General features: G+C 40.8%; 2 protein-coding genes across 7 annotated transcripts in view; one reads left to right on the plus strand and one right to left on the minus strand.

Moving 5' to 3' along the window:
- The first annotated feature begins 10,558 nt into the window (after positions 1-10,558).
- On the plus strand, positions 10,559-14,018 carry EMC4 (ER membrane protein complex subunit 4). Of its 3 annotated transcripts, XM_006056017.3 has the most exons (5): positions 10,562-10,761; positions 11,082-11,196; positions 12,838-12,991; positions 13,313-13,473; positions 13,722-14,018. In XM_006056017.3, the coding sequence occupies exons 1-5, from the start codon at positions 10,676-10,678 to the stop codon at positions 13,755-13,757; spliced, it is 552 nt and encodes a 183-aa protein (XP_006056079.1). In that variant the 5' UTR covers positions 10,562-10,675; the 3' UTR covers positions 13,758-14,018. The 3 variants fall into 3 exon arrangements, with proteins under 3 accessions (XP_025151765.1, XP_006056079.1, XP_025151764.1); XM_025295980.2 differs by lacking the exon at positions 13,313-13,473 and having other exon boundaries at positions 10,559-10,761; XM_025295979.2 differs by lacking the exon at positions 11,082-11,196 and having other exon boundaries at positions 10,629-10,761.
- SLC12A6 (solute carrier family 12 member 6) overlaps positions 13,934-27,573 on the minus strand; it is an 87,990-nt gene continuing 74,350 nt past the window's right edge. For all 4 annotated transcript variants that reach the window (XM_006056015.4, XM_006056014.4, XM_006056016.4 and 1 more), the window contains 11 exons: positions 27,307-27,405; positions 24,710-24,829; positions 23,687-23,791; positions 23,143-23,311; positions 21,422-21,617; positions 20,464-20,633; positions 19,572-19,703; positions 18,857-18,964; positions 18,474-18,658; positions 17,953-18,086; positions 13,934-17,010 (listed from right to left, as the gene is read on the minus strand). In XM_006056015.4, coding sequence (XP_006056077.1) covers positions 16,919-17,010; positions 17,953-18,086; positions 18,474-18,658; positions 18,857-18,964; positions 19,572-19,703; positions 20,464-20,633; positions 21,422-21,617; positions 23,143-23,311; positions 23,687-23,791; positions 24,710-24,829; positions 27,307-27,405 — 1,510 coding nt within the window. In that variant the 3' untranslated portion in view covers positions 13,934-16,918. The remainder of the gene's footprint in view (positions 17,011-17,952; positions 18,087-18,473; positions 18,659-18,856; positions 18,965-19,571; positions 19,704-20,463; positions 20,634-21,421; positions 21,618-23,142; positions 23,312-23,686; positions 23,792-24,709; positions 24,830-27,306; positions 27,406-27,573) is intronic.

The raw sequence follows: 27,573 nt of genomic DNA on the forward strand, positions 1-27,573 counted from the left end.
GGAAACGAGCAAGTGCACTCCTAGTTTGCAAGATTCACAGTCCTTTCAAATACCACCACGGTACACATGCCCTTCTAGGTGGCAGAAGCAGCAATTTCCTGGATTTTGTTTGAGGGGTGGAGGGTGGGGACAGCTGAATGGGAGTGGATCCTCCTGTTAAAGCAGTTTGTTTTGGATGCAGCTGTTCCCCTTTGACAGCTGGAAAGCAGATGATGATATTTGTTATAGATTTTTCAAATCCGAAGCCCAAGAGACCATTTCCCTCCTCCCCCATAGATTTCCTGCATTTAGGTACACTGTCACCAAGTGAAAGAAGGTAGGGCAGCCTGTTAGAGTGGAAGGAATGCTAGCTTTGGAGCAAGGTTCATCTCTCGCAGAAGCCTAGATCACCGCCTTTGGGCCCTTCCACGCCACTTTTACCTCAATTGCACAATGGGGAGAACAGTAACTCTTCTCTCGGGATGCTGGGGAATAGGGAAACCTATGTAAAACACTCCAATAGTACACACCACAGTGACTCTCTCTGACATTACCTTTTCAGTGATTTTTCTAAGAGAAGAATACAATTTGGTTGACTGCTCCCTTGGAAAGCCAGACTTGGAATTAGACCAGCTCCAGGTGGGGGACTAGTGCTGGGGAGACAGACTCACTGCGGTGCTGACAGCCTGGTAATCAGTACAGAGTATCTCAAAGCGGTGACCATTCGCAAAACAAGTCCAGTCATGCAGTTGCTTAGAGGGTTCTTCACAAACGCATAGTGGAGAGGGGTTCAAAGGCAAGGTACAGGCAAAAAGGAAAGGAAATGGCAGGACAAGGAGCATCAGGAGCAGGATAACAACTTTGGGAAGAGTACTTGAAAGAGCAAACAGCCTCAAGAGGTCCACAAAGGTCTACAGCCTCAAGAGACTGGAGCTGCAGGAAGACCACGAAAACTGAAGTCTGTTTCTTAGAGCTGGACCAAGGCCAAACCACTTTGGCAGTAACAAAATTGAGTCTGAACAGAAACTGGCTATGCAATATTAAATACGTTCTTTGTAACACCTGTTCTGCAAGATGTCACTAGATTGAAAATAAAAAGAGGGAAGAAGAAAAAAAGTTTCCTTGGCCACAGCAGTTTGGTAACTGTTGGATAAAACAAATATTTCTTTACTGTAGTATACCACTTCTCAAAGTCTTTAAAATACTAACATTAACTGTGACTCTAAAAGAAAGACAGGGAATTCTCTGGTGGTCCAATGGTTAGGACTCCACACTTTCACTGCCAATGGCCCAGGTTCAACTCCTGTTAGGGGAACTAACATCCTGCAAGCCTTGAGGAGTGATATATAGATATACATATAGACAGACAGATAGATAGATACAGGTATGCGAGCATACTCGGTCACTTCAGTCATGTCTGACTCTCTGTGACCCTGTGGACTGTAGCCCACCAGGTTCCTCTGTCCATGGGATTCTCCAGGCAAGAATCCTGGAGTGGGTTGCCATGCCCTCCTCCAGGGGATCTTCCTGTCCCAGGGATCAAACCCATGTCTCTCATGTCTCCTGCATTGCAGGCAGATTCTTTATCTACTGAGCTACCTGTGCAGCCCAAAGTTACCTCAACTCTGAATCCTTCAGAGGGGAGAACACAAATATTCTACAGCGTTATTCTCATCTACAAAGGGTAGCAGGACTAGTCCCAGTCCTGGGAAATGGAGTGTGGCTCCAGTTGCAGGCTGGTTGGAGAGGATTGTGGAAATGGGGCAGGGAGAAAGTGCAGTGTGGTAGCGCCGCATGATCTCAGCCAAGGCTGGATAAAAGCAACAGAACCTGAACATCTATCAGAGGTATCAGAGAATTAAACACAAAACCCTGAAAGATTTAGTCATATTTTTTCCTTTGCCTGTCCTTTGCCTTTTATAAAAATAAAAATATGGCCCTTTATGGAATAGCATGTTATAAAATATATGTTAAATAAGTCAAAATATAAATCAAAAAAGTCTGAGAGAGTCTAAATCAAACTGCCCATGAAAATTGCTACCACTTTTTTGCATGGCAGGATTTATTACCTTGTTTACTTATTTGTATTCTCCATTTTGTACAATAAATGTCTTTAAAAAAAAATAATTGTTTAAAAGTAACTTTACTGGGACTTCCCTGATGGTCCAGTGGTTAAGAATCTGTCTTGCAAGGCAGGGAATGTAGGTTCGATCCCTGGTCAGGGCACTATGATCCCACGTGCCACAAAGCAACTAAGTCTACACGCTGCACCTACCGAGCCTGCGCCACAACTAGAGTCCATGTGACGCAATGAGAGATCCTGCCTGATGCAATGAAGATCCTCTGTGCTGCGACTCAGACCCAACACAGCCAGATACACAATAAATACATGTTTTTTAAATACAGAAATTAAAAAAAAAACACTTTGCTAATTTATAGCAATTAGGAAATTTAAACTGCAAAATTTTTAAAGTTTAGGATTTGATTTGGCAGCTTTGGGGAATATTATTTTAGTATTTGTGATTATTTCTCACTTGAGCTAACCCTGGTTAGCTTAATTCATTTGAATGGAACCCCTTTCAGAAGGAAACTTGTATTAGTTTCTAGGACCACAGTAACAAAGTACCAGAAACCTGAGTGGCTCAAAACAGAAATACAATCTCTCACAATTCCAGAGGCTGGAAAACCAAAATCAAGGTGTTGGCAGGGCCATGATCTTTCTGCAGGCTCTACACAACAATCTTTCTTCCTTGCTTCTTCCTAGCTTCTGATGGCTGGGGCAATCATTGACTTGTAGCTTCATTACTCCAGTCTCCCTCCATTGTCACATGGACTTCCACCCTGTGCATATATCTGTGTTCCCTCTCTTCTTATAAGGACATCAGTTATTGGATTTAGAACCCACCCTGATCCAGTATGACCTCATCTTAACTAATTACATCTGCCAAGTTCCTATTTCCAATTAAGATCACATTCTGAGATTCCAGGTGGATGTGAATTTGGAGGGGACACTATATGCTGCTGCTGCTGCTGCTAAGTTGCTTCAGTAGTGTCCGACTCTGCTCGACCCCAGAGATGGCAGCCCACCAGGCTTCTCCGTCCCTGGGATTCTCCAGGCAAGAACACTGGAGTGGATTGCCATTTCCTTCTCCAATGCATGAAAGTGAAAAGTGAAAGTGAAGTCACTCAGTCATGTCCGACTCTTAGCAACCCCATGGACTGCAGCCCACCAGGCCCCTCCGTTCATGGGATTTTCCAGGCAAGAGTACTGGAGTGGGGTGCCATTGACTTCTCCGGGACACTATATAATTCACTACAAAACTACAGATAATTTAGTTCACAAACTCTTGAAAATACAAATTAGCACATCTTGGAGGGCCTATTTGAATCTATTAATATTGTAACTGTAACCTCTGTGGCAGGTGACCTTAATTGTATGAATCTCCTACAGAACTATGTTGACAAAGTACCCAGGGATATTTTCATAGCAACCTTTTTTTTTTTTTTTTTTTCCATAACAGTGACAAATGGGAACAACCTAAATGCTCATTAATTAGGGACTGGTTAAATTATCATACATTTATGCCATGTATACGCTCTAGCCTTTAAAAAGAACGAGGTAGACTTGAGTGACAGACATGAAAGATACTCAATATGGATTAGAAGGAAATGGCAACCCACTCCAGTGTTCTTGCCTGGAGAACCCCGTGGACAGAGGAGCCTGATGGGCTGCTGTCCATGGGGTTGCACAGAGTCGGACATGACTGAAGCGACTTAGCGTGCATGCATGCATTGGAGAAGGAAATGGCAACCCACTCCAGTATTCTTGCCTGGAGAATCCCAGGGACGGAGGAGCCTGGTGGGCTGCGGTCTATGGGGCCACACAGAGTCGGACACTACTGAAGCGACTTAGCAGCAGCAGCAGCAATATGGATTAAGTGAAAAAAAAGTCAGTAGACAGTGTATGTTTTCATTTATGTAATAAACTCCTACAAATTGAACAATCCTACATTTATTTTATGTTTTAAGGGATAACTTTATCTTTCAAAAGCACTTCAATAAGCACCAAAAGGTACTTATTATTCTCCTTCAATTCTTCTGAATCCCACTTCACCCTTTTATTAGTCTGCCTGGGCTACTATAACAAAATACCACAGAATGTATGGCTTTGACAACAGAAATTTATTTTCTCACAGTTCTGGCGGCTGGGAAGTCCAAGATCAAGATGCTGGCTGATTCAGTTCCTGGTGAGCACTCCCCTCCTGGCTTGTAGAAAGCCACCTTCTCACTGCGTCCTCACATGGCAGACTGAGAGAGCAAGCTCTCTGGTGTGTCTTCTTCAGTTCAGTTCAGTTCAGTCGCTCAGTCCTGTCTGACTCTTTGCGACCCCATGAATCGCAGCACGCCAGGCCTCCCTGTCCATCACCAACTCCCAGAGTTCACCCAAACTCACGTCTATCGAGTCAGTGATGCCATCCAGCCATCTCATCCTCTGTCGTCCCCTTCTCCTCCTGCTCCCAATCCCTCCCAGCATCAGAGTCTTTTCCAATGAGTCAACTCTTTGCATGAGGTGGCCAAAGTACTGGAGTTTCAGCTTTAGCATCAGTCCTTCCAATGAACACCCAGGACTGATCTCCTTTAGGATGGATTGGTTGGATCTCCTTGCAGTCCAAGGGACTCTCAAGAGTCTTCTCCAACACCACAGTTCAAAGCATCAATTCTTTGATGCTCAGCTTTCTTCACGGTCCAACTCTCACATCCATACATGACTACTGGAAAAACCATAGCCTTGACTAGACGGACCTTTGTTGGCAAAGGAATGTCTCTGCTTTTGAATATGCTATCTAGGTTGGTCATAACTTTCCTTCCCAGACACTAATCCCAATGTGACAGCCTTACCTTCATGACCTCATCTAACCCTGATTGCCTGTCCCCACAAAAGCCCCAGGTGGCGCTAGAGGTAAAGAACCTGCCTGCCAACACACAGAGACATAAGGGTTCGATCCCTGGGTCCGGAAGATCCCCTGGAAGAGGGCACAGCAACCCACTCCAGTATTCTCGCCTGGAGAATCCTGTGGACAGAGGACAGTGGTGGCCTACAGTCTGTAGGGTAGCAAAGAGTCAGACATAACTGAAGTGACTTAGCACACACGCACACAAAAGCCCCACTTCAAATAAATACATTAGGAGTTAGGGCTTTGACATATGAATTTTGGGAGGACACAAACACTCAGTCCATAACAATTCTCCTTATAAAAAACTCAGGCTATAAAACAATGCTTTACAATGGAACCAACTGAAGCTTTCTAAAAAGTAGCACATAAGAAAAAATGCCCCCAAAGGACCTAGATTGGTCATTCAGATCCTGGATGTAGACTCCAGTATTCTTAGATTCCAGTATTCTGTGTAGTGGGATGTAGCTTACCCCACTCCCAAGATACCTGAAATTGATCACCAGATGAATTCAGAGTAACCAAGCTTGAAGAAACATGTTACACCATCAGAGATGTATTGTTATGACTCACACAATGGTTGTCATTCTTATTCTTTAATGGATCTGTGGGAATGGCAATCCTCCCAGCTTCCTAAGCAAGTGCTAGAGGGAAGTGCTATAATGGGAACCTGTTAAAATGTGAATTTCACAACCGTCCTCTTGAATGAGAAAGGTAGTTGATAATGAAGAATGGTATTACTAGCCAGCCTCTTCTCCCAGCACCCTATTATTTCATGTCACTGCTGACAGGGGCATTTCATGACACTAAATGGCCGTGAACCAGAAACAGAAAAAATTGTAATCTGCATAGAAATGATGCAGAAACCCAATCTGAACTAACAAGGTAGGATCTTAACCCCCAAAATATATATTTTTTTTTCTAAAAAAAAAAAAATATATATATATTTTCTGATCAAGGGGTTTGAAAATGCAAACAGACAAAATGGAGCAAAAAATTTTCATCCTGTTAAAACCCTATTACTGCCATGGAAACAATTGTACCATGAATGGTATAATAGTAAGGTGCTCCTTTTCAGAAGACAGTAATGGTAGTAGAGTTAAATAACAAATAACTAGAGATTGCAATAGAAGCCCATTTTACTGAAGCTGCTAAAAAGCTTAGGAGCTTTTTTTAAAACACTGGGGGAACTGGTTGAACCAGTGAGGCTAGCCGAATAGAATTATAATAGAGACAGACACTGTAAAATGGCATAGACCAAAAACTTCAGAGGTAGCTGTAAAACTTTTTCCTTTAGAGGGATGCATTCTCACAAATCTGGTTGTATGAACAGAAAATTTCTTTGTTCGTTTCAATCCAAATGCAGATGCTCTGAAGAAAATGGCATGAAGTATTAGAAGCAGTCAGCTGCTTAGACCCTTAAAGGGCTTCCCTTGTGGCTCAGCTGGTAAAGAATCCACCTGCAATGTGGGAGACCTGGGTTCGATCCCTGAGTTGGGAAGATCCCCTGGAGAAGGGAAAGGTTACCCACTCCTATATACTGGCCTGGAGATGGACTGTATAGTCCATGGGGTCGCAAAGAGTCAGACACGACTCAGCTACTTTCACTTCACTAGACCTTTCAGGAGGTGTTTGGGGATGAGAGGGGAAGACACAAACACAAATGCCAAAACTGGACAGTGGCACAAACTGTAAAAGCAAATGAGGCAACTCATGTGACCTGTGGAATCATGGTTTGCCTTCTCATAGTTTCTTTAATTAAAATAACATTTACTCAAAGCCACAAAGTAAGGGAAGTTTAATATTTATTTTTATAATTTCAGTATTCCTATTATTTTCTAATTCAAGTTTCTCCCAGTGGGGAGGAATACAAGGAGGCTCTCAAAAACTAATGATTGCTTAAACTACTCTGTGTAAATTCAAACCTTGTCATTTTAGAGCAATGAAACACTCTTAGGTCAGTGGTTCTGAATCCTTGTTGCAAAGTACAATCACCAGGAGAGCCACACAAAAAACACTGATGCATTTGATCCCTGCTAAGCAGATGAAGTAAAATCTCTAGGTGTGTCCAAGGCATCAGTATTTTTTAAGGGCTCTCAAGGTGAATTTCCGAATCATTCTGCTTTTAGGTTTAAAATCATGTCATGTTATCAGTTCAGTCGCTCAGTCGTGTCCAACTCTTTGCAACCCCATGAATTGCAGCACTCCAGGCCTCCCTGTCCATCACCAACTCCCGGAGTTCACTCAGACTCACATCCATCGAGTCAGTGATCCTATCCAGCCATCTCATCCTCTGTTGTCCCCTTCTCCTCCTGTCCCCAATCCCTCCCAGCATCAGAGTCTTTTCCAAGGAGTCAACTCTTCGCATGAGGTGGCCAAAGTACTGGAGTTTCAGCTTCAGCATCATTCCTTCCAAAGAACACCCAGGCTGATCTCCTTCAGAATGGACTGGTTGGATCTCCTTGCAGTCCAAGGGACTCTCAAGAGTCTTTTCCAACACCACAGTTCAAAAGCATCAATTCTTCATCGCTCAGCTTTCTTCACAGTCCAACTCTCACATCCATACATGACCACTGGAAAAACCATAGCCTTGACTAGATGGAACTTTGTTGGCAAAGTAATGTCTCTGCTTTATAATATGCTGTCTAGGTTGGTCATAACTTTCCTTCCAAGGAGTAAGCGTCTTTTAATTTCATGGCTGCAGTCACCATCTGCAGTGATTTTGGAACCCAAAAAAATAAAGTCTGACACTGTTTCCACTGTTTCCCCATCTATTTCTCATGAAGTGATGGGACCAGATGCCATGATCTTTGTTTTCTGAAGTTGAGCTTTAAACTCAACTTTAAGTTTCTTAAAGTTGAGCTTTAAGCCAACTTTTTCACTCTCCACTTTCACTTTCATCAAGAGGCTTTTTAGTGCCTCTTCACTTTCTGCCATTAGGGTGGTGTCATCTGCATATCTGAGGTTATTGATATTTCTCCCGGCAATCTTGATTCCAGCTTGTGCTTCTTCCAGCCCAGCGTTTCTCATGATGTACTCTGCATATAAGTTAAATAAGCAGGGTGACATAATTAATAACATTTATTTTTTTCTAAATCCAAAAGTGGTAGCTGCATAATGCAGAGTATTAGGGAAAGTATGGAAAGTACAATTTTAAAAAATGATCTGAAATCCCACTGTTCCTTTATATGTTTTCAATGTCTGTTTTCTTTGAATATGCCATATATGAAATAATAATATGCAAAAAACTAAAAGTTACCGTTAGAAGTAATCTAGTATAAGTCAATCACTTACTTTATACATGAAGAAATGAAGGCCAACAGACTTCCTTTCTCTCTTAGGAGTTCATTTGGAGTCAGGATTAGAATATAGGTTTCCCTTTACTTTTCTTGCAAAACACATTTTTGCACAAAAACTTCGATCCACACAAGTTTCATTCCAATCTGAAACTCTGTTTACATAAAGAATCTATTATTTATCATGATATTCTAACAATTTTTAAGAATATCAGTCAGATCGTTAAGAGTGACTTCGCCTTTCTCTTGAATTCGAGCACATAGGTAGCCCCCTGTGTTCTACAGAACACTGATTCCATTGGAAACTAACACATGTTATGAAAAAAAAGAGAGAGATTTCTCATTCAGGCAGATTGGAAAACAAAATGAAAGGAGTTTCTTTACTGCATCACTTCTTGTGGTTTTAGTGTTATACTAATAGCACTGAGAATCTCTGGGATGTATGTGCAGAATACAATATCTCGAATTTATTTGACCTTGGAACCTTTCCTCAGTTCAATCTCAATAGCTTCATGTTCTTTGGAACACATTTCAGCAAATAACACTGTGAGATTCCTAGAATAAAGGAATAAATAAATCTGTAGTACCTTATTAGGGGCTTCCCAAGTGGTTCAGTGGTAAATAATCCACCTTCCAGGGCAGCAGATGCAGGTTTGATTCCTGGATCAAGAAAATCCCCTGGAGGAGGAAATGGCAACCCACTCCAGTATTCTTGACTGGAAAAATCCCATGGACAGAGGAGCCTGGCGGGCTACAGTCCATGAGGTCGCAAAGAGTTGAATAAGACTTAGCCACTAAGCATGAACATGAGCACTCTACCAAGCAGAGGAGTACTTTAAAAGGGAAGGAGTATATGACTTGAAGGACAATGGCAGCAATATTGGTTATAAAAGGGGAAAAAAAACAGTAAACAACTTAAATACCCGGTAATAGGTTTAATTATGATATGCTGCTGCTGCTGCTAAGTCGCTTCAGTCGTGTCCGACTCTGTGCGACCCCATGGACTGCAGCCTACCAGTGTCCTCCGTTCATGGGATTTTCCAGGCAAGAGTACTGGAGTGGGGTGCCATTGCTTTCTCCGTAATTATGATATAGGCATATAAATAAATATAAAACCCAATCACTAGGAAGGATGTTGGAGATTAGTGATGTTAAAAAAACACAGTACTTCCCTGCTGGTCCAGTGGTTAGGAGTCAGACTGCTAGTTGGGGTTCGGGGGGGGGCACAGATTCCATCCCTTATTAGGGAAGATCTCACATGCCAAGGAGCAACTAGGCCCCTGCACAACTACTGAGCCCATTCCCATCAGCTACTGAAGACGGTGGGCCCTAGAGTTCCTCCTGCACAAGAGAAGCCACTGCCGTGAGAAGCCAGAGCACCATCCCTGTTCCTCATACAGAAAGCCCACATGCAGCAACAATGACCCAGCACAGGCAAAAATAAAATTTAAAATAAAATAAAAAACATGGAATGCATTTGTGGCAAGCACTCCGTTTAAACTCATAACAAGCCTTGAAAGCAGGTACGCATGAAAAGGTTTGAAAACAAAGAATCAGACTTGCCCCAAAGTCACACAGTTAAGTAGGGAAGCCAGGACTCAAAGGGAAACTGAATATCGAGCCCAAGAGTCTTAAAACGCCCACAGGCCTCCCAGGTTTTGTGCAGGGCAGGGATGGCTCCTGGAATACGGTGGACATTCAACACTCAGAAGCCACTAAATAACTCACTCAAAGTCACACAATGCGTGGTTTCACCACGCATATAAACAGAGTTTATATGGATACAAACAGAGATTTGAACTTGTGTTCCCAAGAAGGCGTAAAAGTTGCAGAAGCCCTTGCCTTCAATGCTTCCCTGGTAGCTCAGCTAGTAAAGTATCTGCCTGCAATGCAAGAGACCCCGGTTCGATTCCTGGGTTGGGAAGATCTGCTGGAGAACGGCTAGGCTACCCACTCCACTATTCTTGGGCTTCCCTGGTTGCTCAGCTGGTAAAGAATCCGCCTACAATGCGGGAAACCTGAGTTCCATCCCTGGGTTGGGAAGATTCCCTGGAGAAAGTAAAGGCTACCCAGTCCAGTATTCTGGCCTGGAGAATTCAATGGGTCGCAAAGGGTCGGACACGACTGAGCGACTTTCACTTCACTTTCTTGGCTTCAACCTCTAACGCAGAGTCAGTATAGACTTTCCTCTGTCCCATAAACCGCACCTCAGAGGTCAAGGAACACCCAAAAGGTCTCTTCAGCGAGAAGAGAGCTCAACAGTCCCTTTAGCACCAAGCTCACGCACCAATTGGCCACGGTACAATTTCCGGGGCGGAAGTGACGTATATAGTTGCGCGCCGGAAATGGACTTACAGAGTGAACCCAAGAAGTCGCCGAGGTCTTTGGGCTTGGGATCCGGCTACGCTTTGGTCCAGAGCTTTGCCGCATTGGTAGGCGGCTGTCGCCATGACTGCGCAAGGGAGCCTGGTGGCTAACCGAGGCCGGCGCTTCAAGTGGGCGATTGAGCTGAGCGGACCTGGAGGAGGCAGCAGGTGAAGTGCTGGGCAAAGCTCGATATCAGAGCTTTCACTGTAGAACTACCCCAGAGGAATAGGACCTGAGCCCTCACGTACAACTCGCTAAAAAGACGACTCCTGGGGAGCTGATGGCTTCTCTGCCGTGGAGATTTCTGTGTCCAAAGGATGCTTATTTCATCCTTCCCCGTAGGCCAGGATCTGACGAAACCACGGGAGGACTTGGTCTAATATAGGTAGATGCATCTGAGGATCTTTATTCCTATGATGAGAACAGGAAATGTGGGATATGAAGTGTGGGAGGCTACAGCCTTAGTTTTTTTTGGTTTGGTCTGTAGGGGTCGAAGTGACCGGGGCGGTGGCCAGGGAGACTCGCTGTACCCAGTTGGTTACTTGGACAAGCAAGTGCCTGATACCAGCGTTCAAGAGACAGACCGGATCCTAGTGGAGAAGGTACAGAGGTATAGATGTAACCATAGTCCGTGGGCCAGTTCTGAGCTACACACCTACCTCTTCTTCCAGGCAGCACATGGATATCTTACTGAAGATGGCCCTTATCCCGAATATTTGGTAGCTAAACTGCTTAAGTGTTACATTAGTTGACCGTATCAGCTCCAAAAGTGCTAATTGGAAAAATAAAAGACGGTTGAACATAAGGTATAATAAAGTAGGTTGAAAATTATCTATTGGGGCAGTGCATTCCAGTTGAAGTCCTTTTTCTACTCTGGTACCCTTATACCACTCATCCAATCTGTCAGAGTAGTCTGTTGGTTCAAATAGATTGAAAACTTATTTCTTATTGCTTTAATCGATCATCCTGGTCGAAGTCACTCCATCTCCTACCACGTTCCCTTTTGTTCACTCCTGTCCCCAGAATGACCTCCTTGCTGCTTCTTAAATATGCCAGGCAACCTATTTCAGGCTTTTTGTACTTGTTCTTCCCTTTTCCCCCGGATTCCTTTATGATTTGCTGTCTCATCTCCTTTATGTTTCTCAGATGTTACTTTTGTAGTGAAGTCTACCCTCATGCCACTCCCTGTTTTCTTATATTTCTCCATATCATTCATATATTTTCTTTTTTTTTTTTCATTGTTGTAAGCTCTATGAGAGCAAGATGTTTGTCTCCCAAGTGCCTGCAACAGTGCCTGACACTTTTTTTCCTCTCAGCCTTAATACTGCTTTTCAAAAAACCCCTTTGGCTTTCTTGATGTAGAGCAAATTTCATTGGTTTCTGCTCTCATTTTGATTTCCTTCCTTTCCATTTCCTGGGGCCTCTAATTTATTATTGTTCTGATTTCTTGAAATAGATGCTTAGATACTACTTTTGGTCTTCTAATACATATTTAAAGGTGTAAGTTTCTCAAAGCTCTGGGTCTTACAGTTTTGATATATGGTATTTTTATCAGTTAATATTTCTTTTTCCACTGACATTTCTACTTTGATTAGTGGATCATTTAGAGCACATTTGTTGACTCTAAGACATAGGAAAAAATTTCTAGTTATCTTTTTGTTACTGATTTCTAGCTCAATTACATTATAACCAAATAATATGCTTTGTATGATTTTAGAGTTATTGACATGTTCTCCATGGCTCAGTTGTCAGTTTTTGTAGATGTCCCATCTGTGTTTGAAAAGAATGTAAATTCTGTATGTTAGGTGCAGTGTTGTATGTCAGTTGGGTTAATAATGTCATTCACATCTTACGTATCTTGATTTGTCTGTTCTATTAGTAAATGTGGTGTGCTGATCTACCATTATGTGGATTTTATCTAGTTCTTCAGTTGTAGATGGGACAATGATAGGTGCAGAAGTATAAGAACGAAAGTAGGGAAGTCTCTTCTTTACCTAAAGTCATGGGGGGAAAATGGTATCTGGAAAACCCATAGGGAAAAACATAAAATAGTGAAGAAGCCTTATTTTAGTAGACGAGCAAGGTTCCTGTGGCAAAGTGAGAGAATGGCAGAGGTGGTGGAATTGAGGAGTTAGCTGAGAAGCACAGAACTGGGAATTGTGTTCATTTGACTTTAACATCAGTGATATGATAAATGTGGAACTAAGGATAGTAATCAGTGGTTAAAACTGTGTTTGTTTTAGCGCTGCTGGGACATTGCCTTGGGTCCCCTGAAACAGATTCCTATGAACCTCTTCATCATGTACATGGCAGGCAATACTATCTCCATCTTCCCTACTATGATGGTGTGTATGATGGCTTGGCGACCCATTCAGGCACTTATGGCCATTTCAGCCAGTAAGTATTTTTTTTTGCCAGTAAGTATTCTTGAAATAATCATCCACCCTAACTAAGCTTTAAGAATCACAGGCAAACTCTTTGGCAAAACCCACTGTAAATCTTTGGCACAGCTTGCTCTTGGCTAGTTGCAGTGCAGGGTGGTGATGGCAGTGGTGGTGGCATGAGGGGAAAATGGTGCTTGTGGGCTTTTGTTCACCTTGAATGGTTCTGTTGCTATCTTAGTATGGGGCTGTTTGTATTATTTATATTAATATATGGCCTGATTCATACTGAAGAAAAAGTTGTTTTGGTTTCTGACACTTTCTGTTACCCCAACAGCTTTCAAGATGCTAGAAAGTTCAAGCCAGAAGTTTCTTCAGGGTTTGGTGTATCTCATTGGGAACCTTATGGGTTTGGCATTGGCTGTTTATAAGTGCCAGTCAATGGGACTGTTGCCTACACATGCATCAGATTGGTTAGCCTTCATTGAACCCCCTGAGGTAAGGCAAAAGGAAAGTTAAATTTGGAGCAGCTCTAATGTACAGTAAATAGCTGACCCATTTGATGGTGGGGGATCACCGTTGGTATTAGAGCTCATTTCTTAAATAAGATCCATTAGGAATTTGAGAGTTGTTATTCTTAAAAGATAAAGTAAAATAGAGCTTGTGATTAAAGTAGTAAGTACTCAATTTAGGAAGTTATTTCAACACTCATTCACCATTAACCTATTTACTTTTTCGTTTCTCAGAGGATGGAGTTCAGTGGAGGAGGACTGCTTTTGTGAACTTAAGAAAGAAGCACCTGGTACCTATATATCTGGATTCTTTATGCCCAGTGGCTCCTTCTCAGCTTATTGACCCTTAACATTATCTCCTGCTGAAAAGAACCAAAAGCTCTTTTCTCCATGGTGAAAGACAATGTATGTATCACTACAAACACACAAAAACTATACCACAACTCTTGACTGAAAATAAGGTAGAAAACTTTATTTATGTTTCCAATATAGAGCAAAACAACAAATAAAACCATGACTATGTAAACAAAAGAATGGTTGTTGTTAAATCAAGAACCACAGCAGCATCTCCTTTTAATAAATTAAATGGTTGAGAACAATACTAAAAAAAAAGTTGCACAAGTTTTTCTTAAATCTATTCTTAATATTTCACTTCTATTTAACACAAGCTGGGACATAAAAATTCTGTTGGAGATACTTGTGGAAGATGTGAATTCAGATCATACATGATGAAAAGAAAAATAAACCAGACCAAAAAAGCGCATAAAATGCTTACAGTGTAATAACTACTTTAATATCCACAAAAATGGATTTTTAACACGTTTGGGGGAGTAAGGATTGGCAGGATTGCTGGGGCAACAGGAATCGGAGGCAACGGAAGATATAAAGTGGTGATCTTCCCCCCCCGAGAGGAACTGGGAACCTGTCAAACAGACGCTGCGATTCAAACTTCAGTTTTAAGATAGCTATGCAACACAGAGGGCCAGCAATTAGAAAATGAATATTGTCATAACCTGCCCTGGTAAAGTCACAGCTAAGACTTAAAAGCTGGATCTCATTCAAAAAGCAGGAAGATGTCTTTCCTTTTTCTTCCTGCTTAAAACACATAGCCCCCTCCCCTAAGATGCATTCTCTTGTCAAGTTTTCAGTATTGCTTTATTTGCAGTGATTAAGAGACAAGACGCTTTGCAGACAACATAAGTGACATGTAGACATGAAATGCTCTAGACAGAGATGAGTTTAAATCTGGCCCAAGAACCGCTTCCCCATGTAACAGTGATTGTTTTAGGGGCGCACTAGGGGCTATATTAGCAGCCACTAATTCCATTATCCCTTTAAAGGATTCTTACAGAGCTCCAGCCACAAAAGGCTCTTCTAAAAACTAACCTTATTTTCTGCCCACGTTTTTTCTATACGGAAAAAAATACATATACATGTATCACTTTGGCCAGAGGGTGTGTGTAAATATAAAGGAATTCCTGGGCAAGCTGACTTTAGAGCATGGGTCATTAAGAGCTTGGGTCCTCGGGGACTTGTTCTGCTACTGCTGGACTCAACTTAGCAATGGAGTGTTGCAATGGAAGTTGTAAACAATGCTTCTACCCTCTGCAGGAAGCAGCAGGAAAAAAAAAAAAAAAAAACTTACAATATGCTACCTGACTAAGCTTGGAGATTTAAAGAAGAGGAAAGGGAATAAATTAAAATGACTCAAATTTCTTAAGTCATATTGAAGGGTTTTTCTCCTCTGTCCATAAGGGTAAGAATAGTCTGCAGACTATGGAGCAAAGCAGCTTGCTCCATATCCTACTGGTAATCAAAGACTGGCACTATTTATCATTCATAAAATGAATTTCAAAAGCAGCCATGAATACAGGCAAGATAGTTTCTTGAAATACCCTATCTATCCTGTAAAATAAATGAAGACTTCACATAAAATTACCACTCAGCCACACAGGGTAGCTTCCTTATGCTTGAAAGTCAGATGTTTTGTGATCATTAAGTTAGCAAATTAGTGAAGTTTGCACAAGTATTTTCTTGACACATTTTGAGTTTTCTGAAAACAAATAGCAAAAGACTTAACTTGGATAATTTTTTAGTTCAGATCCAAGTTTCTGCAGTCAGAATAAGGAATTGAAAAAAAAAAAAAAAAAAAAGCTCATACTTTGAGCACTGAGGCGCATGCCTCAAGTCTTCACTATGGCTTTAGGAGTAAGTCCACAGGTTTCTTAAAGAAGTTTCTTGAATCAGGCCATTGCCAGTTACACCACTTGAGTGAAGCAGGTAAGAAGAATAGCAGCAGCTCAGTAACTTTGGCACTATGGAAGGAGTATGGCTCTACACTTCAAATTCCACTGCTGGATTCCCCCTTTGAAGGACAGTCCAAAGGTTTAGGGAAGGATTTTTGCCAGTCTTCCTAGCGTTTGTTATTATGATTTTTGATCTGTGCCTATAATCCAGAGGACATAATCCAGAGGACATAAAAGGGAGAAGGAAAGGATCTGTTGGTTAATATGCATTATCATCTCTATATCCTGGATAATAGCTTATGTATTTTGCCCGTATCACATAGGTAACTACAGACTGTATTTATCCAGATCTTGATAGATACCTTTTGGAGTTCCCTTAGTTTGTCCATTTGAAAAGAACCTGAAAGAATTTTTACCCAGCCTTCTAAAGAACAATTTCCATGGTAACAGTGCCTGTATTACAATCCTAACCACAGAATGGGTTTTGAAAAACAGCCGAAATATATAATATAGTATGTGTACCTAAACATATTTCGGGGGAATCTTGTTTCGGAGGAAGTAGAGGCTGCAGTTTCATGTTTCAGTTTTTACATATTAGTACCCTAATATAAAATTAAGAGTCCCAGAGAGCAGTGGATGCACTGACGAAAATTTTCATCTTGGCCTGCCACAGACACCTACACAAAGATGTAAGATCCCCATGTACTTGGCCATGAATTCCTTAGTATGATGAGGCTGTCCTTCTCTGGCTGTTACCCCTATGGTGTCATCATTGAATCATGACTTCTAAGACTCATCTTTAATGTTAGATGTGTACTTGTGTATTTGCCTTTTGACTTCAGTTGACTTTCTAGCATCTCTTTTACCAATTTATTTTATTGGTTTAGTTTGTTCATCCTAAATTGCCTTCATCTGGAACAGGCATGGCTTGCAGGCCTCGAGCACTGTTCTGATGTTGAGGGAAGATCTACTTCTTTAAGGACAGCAGGTCATATGGTAGCGAAGAACAGATCGGTGTGTACTTTCTTGCACAAGGACTTGAGGCTCAGCTCATTAAGAGTTCAGTGTGATGTATACAGAATACAGGTCTCTTGTTGATGGGAGTGGTAATGAAGAGCTGGCACTTCCATGGAGGATAGAATCCTTTTCAGAAGGTGAGGCCAAGCAGAGCCATTCAGGAGTAGATTATGAATAAATGGTGATCACTTCACTGCCACCACCTCGGACAAGAAGGACTCGCTCTAGTCCTTCAGTGAGTACTTCTAGGAACTCCATGTCTTCAGAAATTGTCAAGGAGACAACTAAGTAGGAAAAGAGCATTCTTAACCTGGCATCATGATAATCTGAGTTTATCTCACTACAAAGCTGAAAAATCAACAGGCTTAATTATTATATAGTCAGAACTGGATAAGTCTGAACTCTGGATTCAATTCAGTTCTGTGAAGTAATCTGGGGATCTAGTCTCTTGGCATAAATAATATTAATGCAAAACTTTCCCACTGGTTAGATTTTTCTGTTATTTTAAAATGGGGGAAACCCACAAGTAATGTGTTACCGGTACACAGTAAATAAGCCAAAAAGTAGAAAAAGCCACAACAGGGTAGATTGTAAGATTCCAAGAAAGAATCCAAGTAATTTCCAAGTGCAGCTCCTAGAGTTACATTTTTTCCCTGCCACTTCTTTTTTCTGTTTCACTGAAATACAGATGATTTACTCTTTGTTTTCTTTTAACCTCTTTTCCTTAATGGTGCTTGTAGAAATGGACCAGTCTTTGCTATTTCAGTGCTGAAGGGGCCCATAAAAACAGTCCTGGAATTAGAGTATGAGGACAAACCCTTGTCTTTTCCCCTCAGTTAGAGGAAGTTCCCCTTTAACTACCTCCAAGAGAGACTTTGTGAAGTGGGAAGAGCCTGGAAAGGGGAAAGGATATGGTGTTCCATCTCTAGGATGATCAGAAATGGTTCTATATACTGAACACTAAAAGTCATTGTGCAGATATACCACCTAAAATATCTGGTTAGGGTTTTGAGAGAATATTACATCCAACTCCCCCAAAGAAGCATAGTATCACTACTTAGTAAGGATCCTCGCCTGAGACTTTTAACAGTCTTCCCTTCTCAAGAGGGGAAGTCATAGACAGTGACCTTTATAGTTACTCAGTGTCTCATCTAAAACACATTTTAGATTTTCCCTACCAGCAATTCTCTCAGAAAGGATACAGTTTTCGTCACCCTCAGGGTTTCGGGGTGGCCCTGGCATATTCAACAAAACCAGCTTTGCTTCATGGGACTTGTTAACTATAACCTCATTGAGCTTCACTGCTGTATGCATCCGCCTCACATTGGACTGGTCCCTGGAAGGGGAGGGCGAGGGGTTAGAAACAGAAGTGGGTTATGGCAAAGAGAAGACTAAGGCATGTCGTCAACTCTCAAAAACTTGAGATATTAGAGGTTTTTTGCTGAGAGTATGAGTAATATAATGAACAAATGACTGCCTTAAAATATTGATATCATGGGTTTTCTCATTCTGTGTTTGCTTGTTTTATACCAGGAACACAGTATGGGCAGAAGAAAGATGGTTTGTGTACAATATTAATTGGTGGCTGGTATGCATAGGCAAACAACAGAAAGATGGCTGGATCTGGGTGAAATGAAGACTAGATTCCATCCTGTGTACCCAGGCAAAGTCGCATCTGTGGCACTAACGGGGATACTACGTTAGGTTTGAGTTGGAAACTTACGGACGCATGTTAAGCAGGTCCTGGAACCCTTCCATTGACTTGGCCTTTTGTCCCCGAGATGCCATGTACTTGTCTTTCGTCCACGTCATGTGCACCTTCTCCTGATAAGTCTCTGTCTCGTCATCCTCGTCAGAGCCAATGCTGGTCAGTCGTAGCATTGAGTTCCGATCTTTCACCAGCTGTGCCTGGGGGAGGCCCAACACAACTATGATACTATACCCATTTTCTCTCATGCATCATCTTTCATTATTTTAAAATGTGGCTACTGTAGTGTAACTAATAAAGCAAGTAAGGAAGAATCTGTCATGCTGTGAGAAGAATACCATCACCCCTTTCAGTGAAAGACCTGCCAGGCCAGGATGAGGCTGACGCGGCAGCCTCACCTCTCGGTCTCGCTCCGTCTTGGACAGGCGCATGTGCCGCAGCATCTGTGACCTCTGCTCCATCATCAGGGTGCGCTCGTAAGTGTACGCAGATATGTCACTGTCGTGCTGCCATACAGACCACACAGATAAGCACAGTAAGCTTCAAGGAATGAGCAATAAGCACAAAGGAACAAGAAACACATACTTTCACTTCCACTCACTAAATTAAACAAGAGCAACTATCACAGTATCAACCTAGGTTTCGGTTTTTGTTCAGTCATTGAGCTACATAAAACAATGCTGTGGCCTGTAGATCATATCCAGAGTTCTGAGTCTTTCCCACAAGCTAACCATTACATATGTGTTTCCTTGAAACACAAAACACAAAATCCTGTTATTTTAATACTGCCAGGTTATTAAAAAAAAAACAAAACCTATGTGTGATTTTAGCTTTAATATATGAATAGAAACTTAATGAAACTGTATTAAGACAAGAATCTGGCAGAAATAGAAGGACTATAATAAACAAGAAAGCAAAACTAAAAACCACCACCAAATACACACCACATATGCGCTATACTTATCTAGATCAATATACTAGAGTCTTGTTGGAACTAAGGGATTAATCCACATTTGCAGCTGAAGAAATTCCCGGACTAGAAGAGATTCTAGAATGACAGGGTGGGACATGGGGGAAGGGTAGCTTCTCTGATCTCAAACTCAGCTTTCTCACCATCTCTACCACTTCCACCTCTGCCTCAATGCGAAGGTGATACAAGAAGGTGGCCAGGTCCTTCTTCATCTGAATACTGTTGTCTTCTAGCTGGGCTACTGTGAAGATCCGTATGCTGCATTTTCGCCACACCTGAGAAAGTACCATATATACATGGGAAATTAAATGCAAGGAAGCAGAAAAAGAGTTACTCAAATGGCATTTTTGCCTAGAACAACCTTGAAGAGTATCAAGGTATTTGTTCCTAGCTTCTTACTTGCTATATTATTGTACCTGGGCAAAAGTTTGAACACATGAAATACAGTTTAAGAGAGTTCTTATTTAATAACAAGAAAAAAACTGGCAAAATGGAAAAGACAGCATGTGATACATTAATAGGGTGCTTTAGTCAGACAGCATACTAATGACACCCTGCAGACTATACTATTTATTTTTTCTCTGTGGCAAAAAAAAGTTCATTGAGGAAGGAACAGAAAGAACAGAAAAAAACACCTCAAGGGAGAGGTGGGCCAAGTCGACAGACACTGGCTATATTTACTATTTTAAATCTCAGTCTTACCAAAGGATGAGCAAGACACACATACCCCTTAGGTTTCCAGCACTTTGCTCTTTTTTTTTTTCACAGGACATGTTCACTTGTTAATGTTTTTTTCACAAGGGCTCATATGTAGCTTAATAAACTTGCTGAATTTCCCTTGGAGATGGTTAGATATCAACTACAAAGAAAACTATTTTCCATAAGGTTGAATCTGGGATCATGGAAGGCCAAGAATAATCTCCAAAATTTCTAAGCCCCAACATTATAGAATTAAAGAAAAAAACTGTCTAGTGAACCAACCAGGACAGAAGTTGAGGGAGAGAGACTTTTTTTTTTAAAAAGGTGTCAAAATACCTTATGCTGTTTCAGTAGGAATGGTAATAGCATGAGCATCCCCCCATCATGTACAATCCACCACACATCAATGTTGCCCTCAGAAAACTGCTCCACATTGCTGGGAAAGAAGGAGATGTTTTTGGCCACCAGCAGGGCCAGATGGGCAGCAGTTGTCACTCGAACTGTGCCTAGAGAAAAAATAGAGACTTGGGATAAGCAGAGATGGATCCTCAGGCTTGCCTTGCTTCCTACCATGTCCGCAAAGAAAGGGTAATGCCCTTTTACAGTCCTTTGTTTACATAGTAGGTTATACCAAATCAAGTAACAAAATTTATTAATAAAAATCTGAATAGCTAACAGAATTAGACTGAGACCTATGATTTACATCACTAGGTGTATTCTGATTACTGTATTTCTACATGTGAATTTGGGAGATTTTGATGCTGAAGAACACTTCCTGCAACTCCCGTTAGAATGCCAATGTGGGAGATCACACCTGGAAATATGACAATTTCAGAGATAATTCCTAACATAAGACTTGGCAAGATAAACAACTGATGAACATTATGTGAGGCTGGAGGAGGTGAGTAGAATCAGTTATTACTACTAACAGTTATTTGCACTCTGTCTGCTTAGTCACTCAGTCATGTCTGACTCTTTTTGATCTCACAGACAGTAGCCCACCAGGATCCTCTGTTCATGGAATTTTCCAGGCAAGAATACTGGAGTAAGTTGCCACTTTTTTCCTCCAGGGGATCTTCCCAACCCAACGATCGAACCTGAGTCTCTTGCATCTCCTGCATTGGCAGGTGGATTCTCTACCACTGTGCCTCCAGGGAAGCCCAACAGTTATTTAGGTGTCCTTAGAAGGCTACATTTCAGCAATGACAGAATTTCTACTGTACAAGGCTGGAGAATGGGGTCAGAGTATATCCTTTATTTGGGCCCTCAAGATAGTACAAGAAGTGGTTTGTACCAATAAAAGTCTTCCAAGCTCGAGCATCTTCACTCTGGCGCCAGCCATTTGGCCATCCCATCACCACTGTGTTGTGCTTCATGCCCCCAAGGCCACACGACTGGATGAGGTGGGAAATGCCCTCCCTCAGTTTGGCGGCCACAACCAGTTGGGAGAATCCTTTCACCTTCTCTGCCTCCATTAAATGCTTTATGGTCTGAAAGAGAACCAGAACCTCAAAATTGGATTACTTTATCCTGGGTCTTTTAACTTCTTACTTCTTCTCCATATTATATTCCCCTCCTCTTTACAAACTCTGTATAAGATCGTATCTTGTACAGAACAATTTAAAAAGTTTAATTTATCCCAATGAAATTTTATTATCCTTTGCCTTTTCACTTTCTGGGTGCTTACTACATACACAGATAGTTGTCTACATGTAGATCCTCTACATTTCCCTCCCTTCTGCTTTTCTTTCTAACATACCAAACAAATTGAGAACAGGGATCTTTACAAAGTGAATATTCAGTATTCCTTAATGGCCCAGGGTTAGTGTGAACATAATCTTCCTTCCTCAGTGTCAGTCTTGCTCTGACTCATATTACTAGAAATTCAATATGATGATTCAGTTTCATCATATTGATTCAAATTCAATCAATATGATTCAGATTCAGTTTCACTTCAGAATTGTCTCAGGTATGTTTTATTTTCTTGTTTCTCCTATTTCCACATTCTTTTTGATATTTTAATGGTGATTATTAATGACACTTGTATTTCTTTTACTTCACTCTCTTGGTGGAATGGTGAAGGGAATAATGGTATGGAAAATGGATATGATTTTCCCAAAGGCACAGATTAAGTCAGCGTGTATCTAGATTAATCAGTGTCTCTTTATTTCCAATACTGTGCTTTTAATTTATTTTTATGATCATTCTGGACTAATGTTTCTTCAGCACTTCTAGTTTTAGTGTTTCAAAGCTAAACATTTCATTTCATTTGAAAATGAAACCCAGTAAATTAAAAAAAATTTTTTATTACATTTACTTGTTTGTTTACACTGTGCTGGTAAATTTTCACTGCGGCACTCAGACTTCTCTAGTTGTGGCATGTGGGTCTAGTTCAATGACCAGAGATTGAAACCTGGCCCTCTGCACTGGAAGCATGGGATCTAAGCTACTTGACCACCAGGGAAGTCCTTCAGTAAAAATTTTAAAATGCAACTGAAACTTCCCCAGGGTAGTTCTATCTATTTCTTATAATAAATATTAGAATGGAAACTACTTACTTCTTCAGAAAGAACTTTAATTCCCATAAGCTAGTCAGACTTAGCAAAAGAATCCTGGTTCTGCTACCATGTATTAAGATTAGTAAAGAGGAAGAAAATGTGCTCATTGCTCCTTGGTGTCACAACCAGATTGACAGGAATTATCACCATGGTTCAAGGGATGATTTATTTATGTGATTTCTCTCAGGGGCGAGTCAATGTCTGGAGTCTATTTGGAAATAGTGCTTAGCCTTGATAATTTTATAGTTTAGAAAGTTTTTGAATGGGAAGAATAAATTATTATCTTCTGGTTCACCTTATTATTTGGAGAATATGACCATACAAGTCAGCACAAGAAGGACACCTCCTAGGTTGCTCAGGAAAGGGATCAACTTAGAAATCTGAGGTCTTATGATTCAGCTGAACGAAACCATAAGCTAAATTAAATTCTACTAGGTCATTAAGCCTTGACTGTTACCTGCTCAGCAGCTAACGCTTCACCATAGTTCTCCAGGAAGTTCCCGACGATGACAGAGCCCACAATTGTGAGACCCTTTCCTGCCTTAAGCTGTGAAGCAAAGGTGAGGAGACGAGGATGCTTGACGTGTAGGTCTTCATCTAGTTTCAGCAATACAAGCAACTGAGGCCTGCAGAGAGGTTGGCAGGGGGATGGTAGGATGAGAAAACACTTTGGATCTGAGGAAAGAATGACAATCCTACCCTTTAATTTAGGAGATCTGAATAAAACATATAATTTGACAGAAGTAAGAGATTAGAGAAAATGATGAGGCTATATAGTCATCCTGAATTTTCCCAGTATTATTTCAAGTTGATCAGTCGTGAAGGAAGAATTAAAAGGGTAGAAGTCTAAATCATATATAACTAAAAGGTCACAGAGATCAAGGATTTAGAATCAGTCAAAACAGGTTCATTACACGAATTCCTTGGGTCACACGATTTCCTTATGCTGTAATCAATGAAGTACACAATTCTGTGTGCCAATTCTGTTAATTTTTTTTTACCTCCAGTTTTTAGTGTGTGGTGGTCCTTCCTCCAGCCTAAGCAGAGCAAATCGGGCTGCACTGAGGGACAGCCCGCGGATACCATCACCCCATTCTTTCTCAGCTCTGAGAGAAAGGGGCAGAAACAGCAGAGACAGATTTAAAATCTAGCAAGTACAATTTCAAAAACTAAAGTTTACTTTATTTAAAAGTAACATACACACAAAGTAGATTAAAACTTGTATTAGCTATTTATATGATGCTCACTACTAACACAATGAACCCACTGTATGCAGATCAACACTATCCTCCATCAACACACTGAACTGTACAACAGTTCAGAATAAAGGCTGAGAGGGTCACTCACTTGTCCTGCGATGTAACTGCTGAAAAGCAAGAATGCTAAATAGCAATTTGGATTAGGAAATTACTACAGATCCAAAGTTCAAATTATTTCAAAAATAATGCACAGAAAGCAAAACTCAACATCATCTAAATCAGAGTGTTATTTATTCCTAATTTGGGCAAGCTGTTAATGAAGTTGTTACAAAGTTATTCAGGACTGATTTATTTTTCATCTCAGACACAATTCCTTGCCTGAAGAGATAAGCAAGAATATTTATATTTATTTAATACTAATCATTATTGGAAAAGACTCTGATGCTGGGAGGGACTGGGGGCAGGAGAAGGGGATGACAGAGGATGAGATGGCTGGATGGCATCATCAACTCGATGGACATGAATTTGGGTGAACTCCAGGAGTTGGTGATGGACACGGAGGCCTGGCATGCTGCGATTCATGGGGTTGCAAAGAGTCGGACACGACTGAGTGACTGAACTGAACGGAATCATTATTATTTCAGTACCTCCTTTTATTTTTTCATTGATCCATATTTTCTCAATAGTTCCTCCTTATGATCAAAATTTAGGTACAGATGAATGAAGTTATCTGGATCCCTAATGTGATTTCACTGGTATGGCTCTAACCAAACTAGCCAGTTTCCATAGTTTTAGCATCAATGAAGACTGTATCGAGAGACTCACCCTTGGTACTCGATGTATTTGTAGATCATACCAGCTATTACCATAGCTACGATGGCATAATACCAGGAAGAAATGAACATCAGAGCCAGACAGATACTCATTCCCATGAAAGAGAGTGCCCTAGAAAATTAAAGACAAAAACAAATAAAAAATGTTTTTTCTAAGCAGCTGTAAGAGAAGCCTGTGATAGAGGTGCTTCTTAAACTGGTGAAAAATTATTTCTTAAAACTCCAATATGTTGTAGACAGAAACTCTGTAAAATGCAGTAAAATTGAATTACTAGAAAAAAAATGTTATGTTTGGAGGCCGTGCCAATGTCAAATTGGTATAAAAGTTTCTAAACATTTTTTCCCGTGTGTGTGGTTGGGGGCGAGGGGAGCACCGTGCCATGAGGCATGCAGGACCTTAGTTTCCCCAACCAGGGGCTGACCCCATCCTCCTGCAGTGGGAACACATAGTCTTAACCACTGGACCGCCAAGGAAGTCCTTTTTTCTTAGTTTTTATAGTTATCTTATCATGGATTGGCAACAATCAATAGATCTGCACTGAGCCCCAAAGCATCCTTGAAAAGAAAGTGGAAGTGTTAGTTGCTCAGTCGTGTCCAACTCTGCAACCCCAAGGTCTGGAGCCCACCAGACTCCTCCTTCAGGGAAGAATACTGGAGTGGGTTGCCATTCCCTTCTCCAGGAGATCTTCCCAACCTAGGGATTGAAACCATGTCTCCCACATTGCAGGCAGACTCTTTACTGTTCGAGCCATAGGGAAGCTCCTTAGTGCTGATGTTTCCCATTGCTGGAATAATACATAAATGAACCAGGATGCTACAAAAGCCATCTGCAGTTATGAGGACAATGAATACCTACATGGCAAAGCAGGGATGGGACATGTAGTCAGAATTATTAACAACTCTATGATCTTTAGAAAAAAAGCATTTCATGGGAATATTTCTAAAAACTTCATGAAAATTTATTAGCATACCTGCAGAACCCACTGAAAAAAAATCTGCCATTAGTTTCCTTACTTTACATAGGGAACTTGGAAGAAAATAATGAAATTCTTGTTTTGATTAAATAAATTAGACAACTACATTTACTGAAGTTGTACTGTGTAAAGAATGAACTAAGTTGTATGATAAATTTCAAAGAACAAACAGAGCAGTTGTTAATCTTGAGAAGATTAGATCCAATGAATGAAAATATAGAGTGTAAAGAGAAAGAGGAAAAAAACCAAAAGCAACTGGTAACACAAAAAAACGTTCATAATGAACTTTTAACTAACATTAAATCTAGAAAGAGGATTAATGGTATTAAGATCAGCTGATGATCTAAAATTGTGCCAGATAAAGGTCACATCACTACCCACCCCTGGTAAGTGAAGCTAGAAAGGGATCAAGGAAAAAGTCAGCAAAGAGGAATGTACAAACAAGTATATAATAGGACATATTAAAGAACTTCTAGCTCTGAAAGAAAAGAAATGGGATGGTAGCTAAAAATGTGATAGTTCCTTTAAGGACTGAGATGTGAACACAACAGCAACAGCAGTAGCAACATTTCATTAAGAGCTTTACTACGTACCAGGCACTGTGCTAAGCACTTTAGATTATCTCAAAACAATCCTATGAGATAGATAATACGATTAGTCCCATTTTATTAATGAATAAAACGAAACTTTATGTGGGTATGTGCTTTGATGAAAGCTACAAAGCTAGGAAATAGTAGAGCTAAACTTGAACTTAGGCCATCTGATGCCATAGGCTCATACTCCTTAAAAAAAAAAAATACTTACTTGAATGTGTTCTTCTCTTTTTTAAAAAAATAATTTTATTTATTTATCTATTTATTTTTGGTTGTGCTGGGTCTTCATTGATGCACAGGGCTTTTTATCTGTTGTGCAGAGGCTTCTCATTGTGGTAGTTTCTCTTGTTGTGGATCACAGGCTCTGGGGCGCTCAGGCTTTACTAGTTGCTGGACGTGGGCTCTAGAGCACAGGCTCAAAAGTTGTGGTGCATGGGCCTTGTGGCTCCGCGGCACATGGGATGTTCCCACACCAGGGATCGAACCCATGTTCCTCTGCACTGGCAGATGGATTCTTTACCACTGAGCCACCAGAGACACAGCTCATACTCTTTAACTAAATAAAATTGTCATAAGGAAGAGAGTCTGAGAATGAACACTGGGGAAAACTGATGAAGATAAGAGGATAAATGGAAAGGAATGAAGCTCAGGGCTCAGCTAAGATGTAAACAGGCAATCCGATAAGCAAAAGGTAGGTTGTTTTAAACTGAGGAACACAGCAGCCTGGAAATATTTATTTCATAGTTTTGACCTTTATTCTCAATTGAGTATTATAAGCTATTATAAAACCATGTATTAAACTTATTTAACTAATCCAACAAAGAAGAAATGAGAGCCTGAACTATGTACTAAAAAAACACAGTAGGATGGTAGAAATTCATGTGAACACAGGAAGCTAAAAGAGACAGTATGAAACAGATGGCCAAGGAAAAAACTGGATTGAGAGTTCAGAATCTCCTAGTTTTCAAGTTCAATGATGAGTTCTCTCCAAATATGGGGAAGAAGAAAAAAAGCAGACTTACCAGTGGTAGTAGCGGAACCGGGGTCTCCAGTTGGGTGTTCGAAGCAATGTTTGCAAGGCACATGCCAAATTCACAAAGAGGTAACACATGAGAAAAAACCTGGCAGAATAAAAAAAGTATGAGGAATGATTATTATTGTAAAATAATTCTTCAAGGATTATTTTAAATAACTAGAGAGCTTCGCTGTATTTAAGCCTTTGTTCTAGCCTACTAGCCTTTGATTAAGAATAGAGTGTAGAAAAACTTCACTTCCCCACAGACTTGCTC

This window comes from Bubalus bubalis, chromosome 11 (genome assembly GCF_019923935.1).
Source record: "Bubalus bubalis isolate 160015118507 breed Murrah chromosome 11, NDDB_SH_1, whole genome shotgun sequence".
NCBI classification, from domain to species: domain Eukaryota; kingdom Metazoa; phylum Chordata; class Mammalia; order Artiodactyla; family Bovidae; genus Bubalus; species Bubalus bubalis.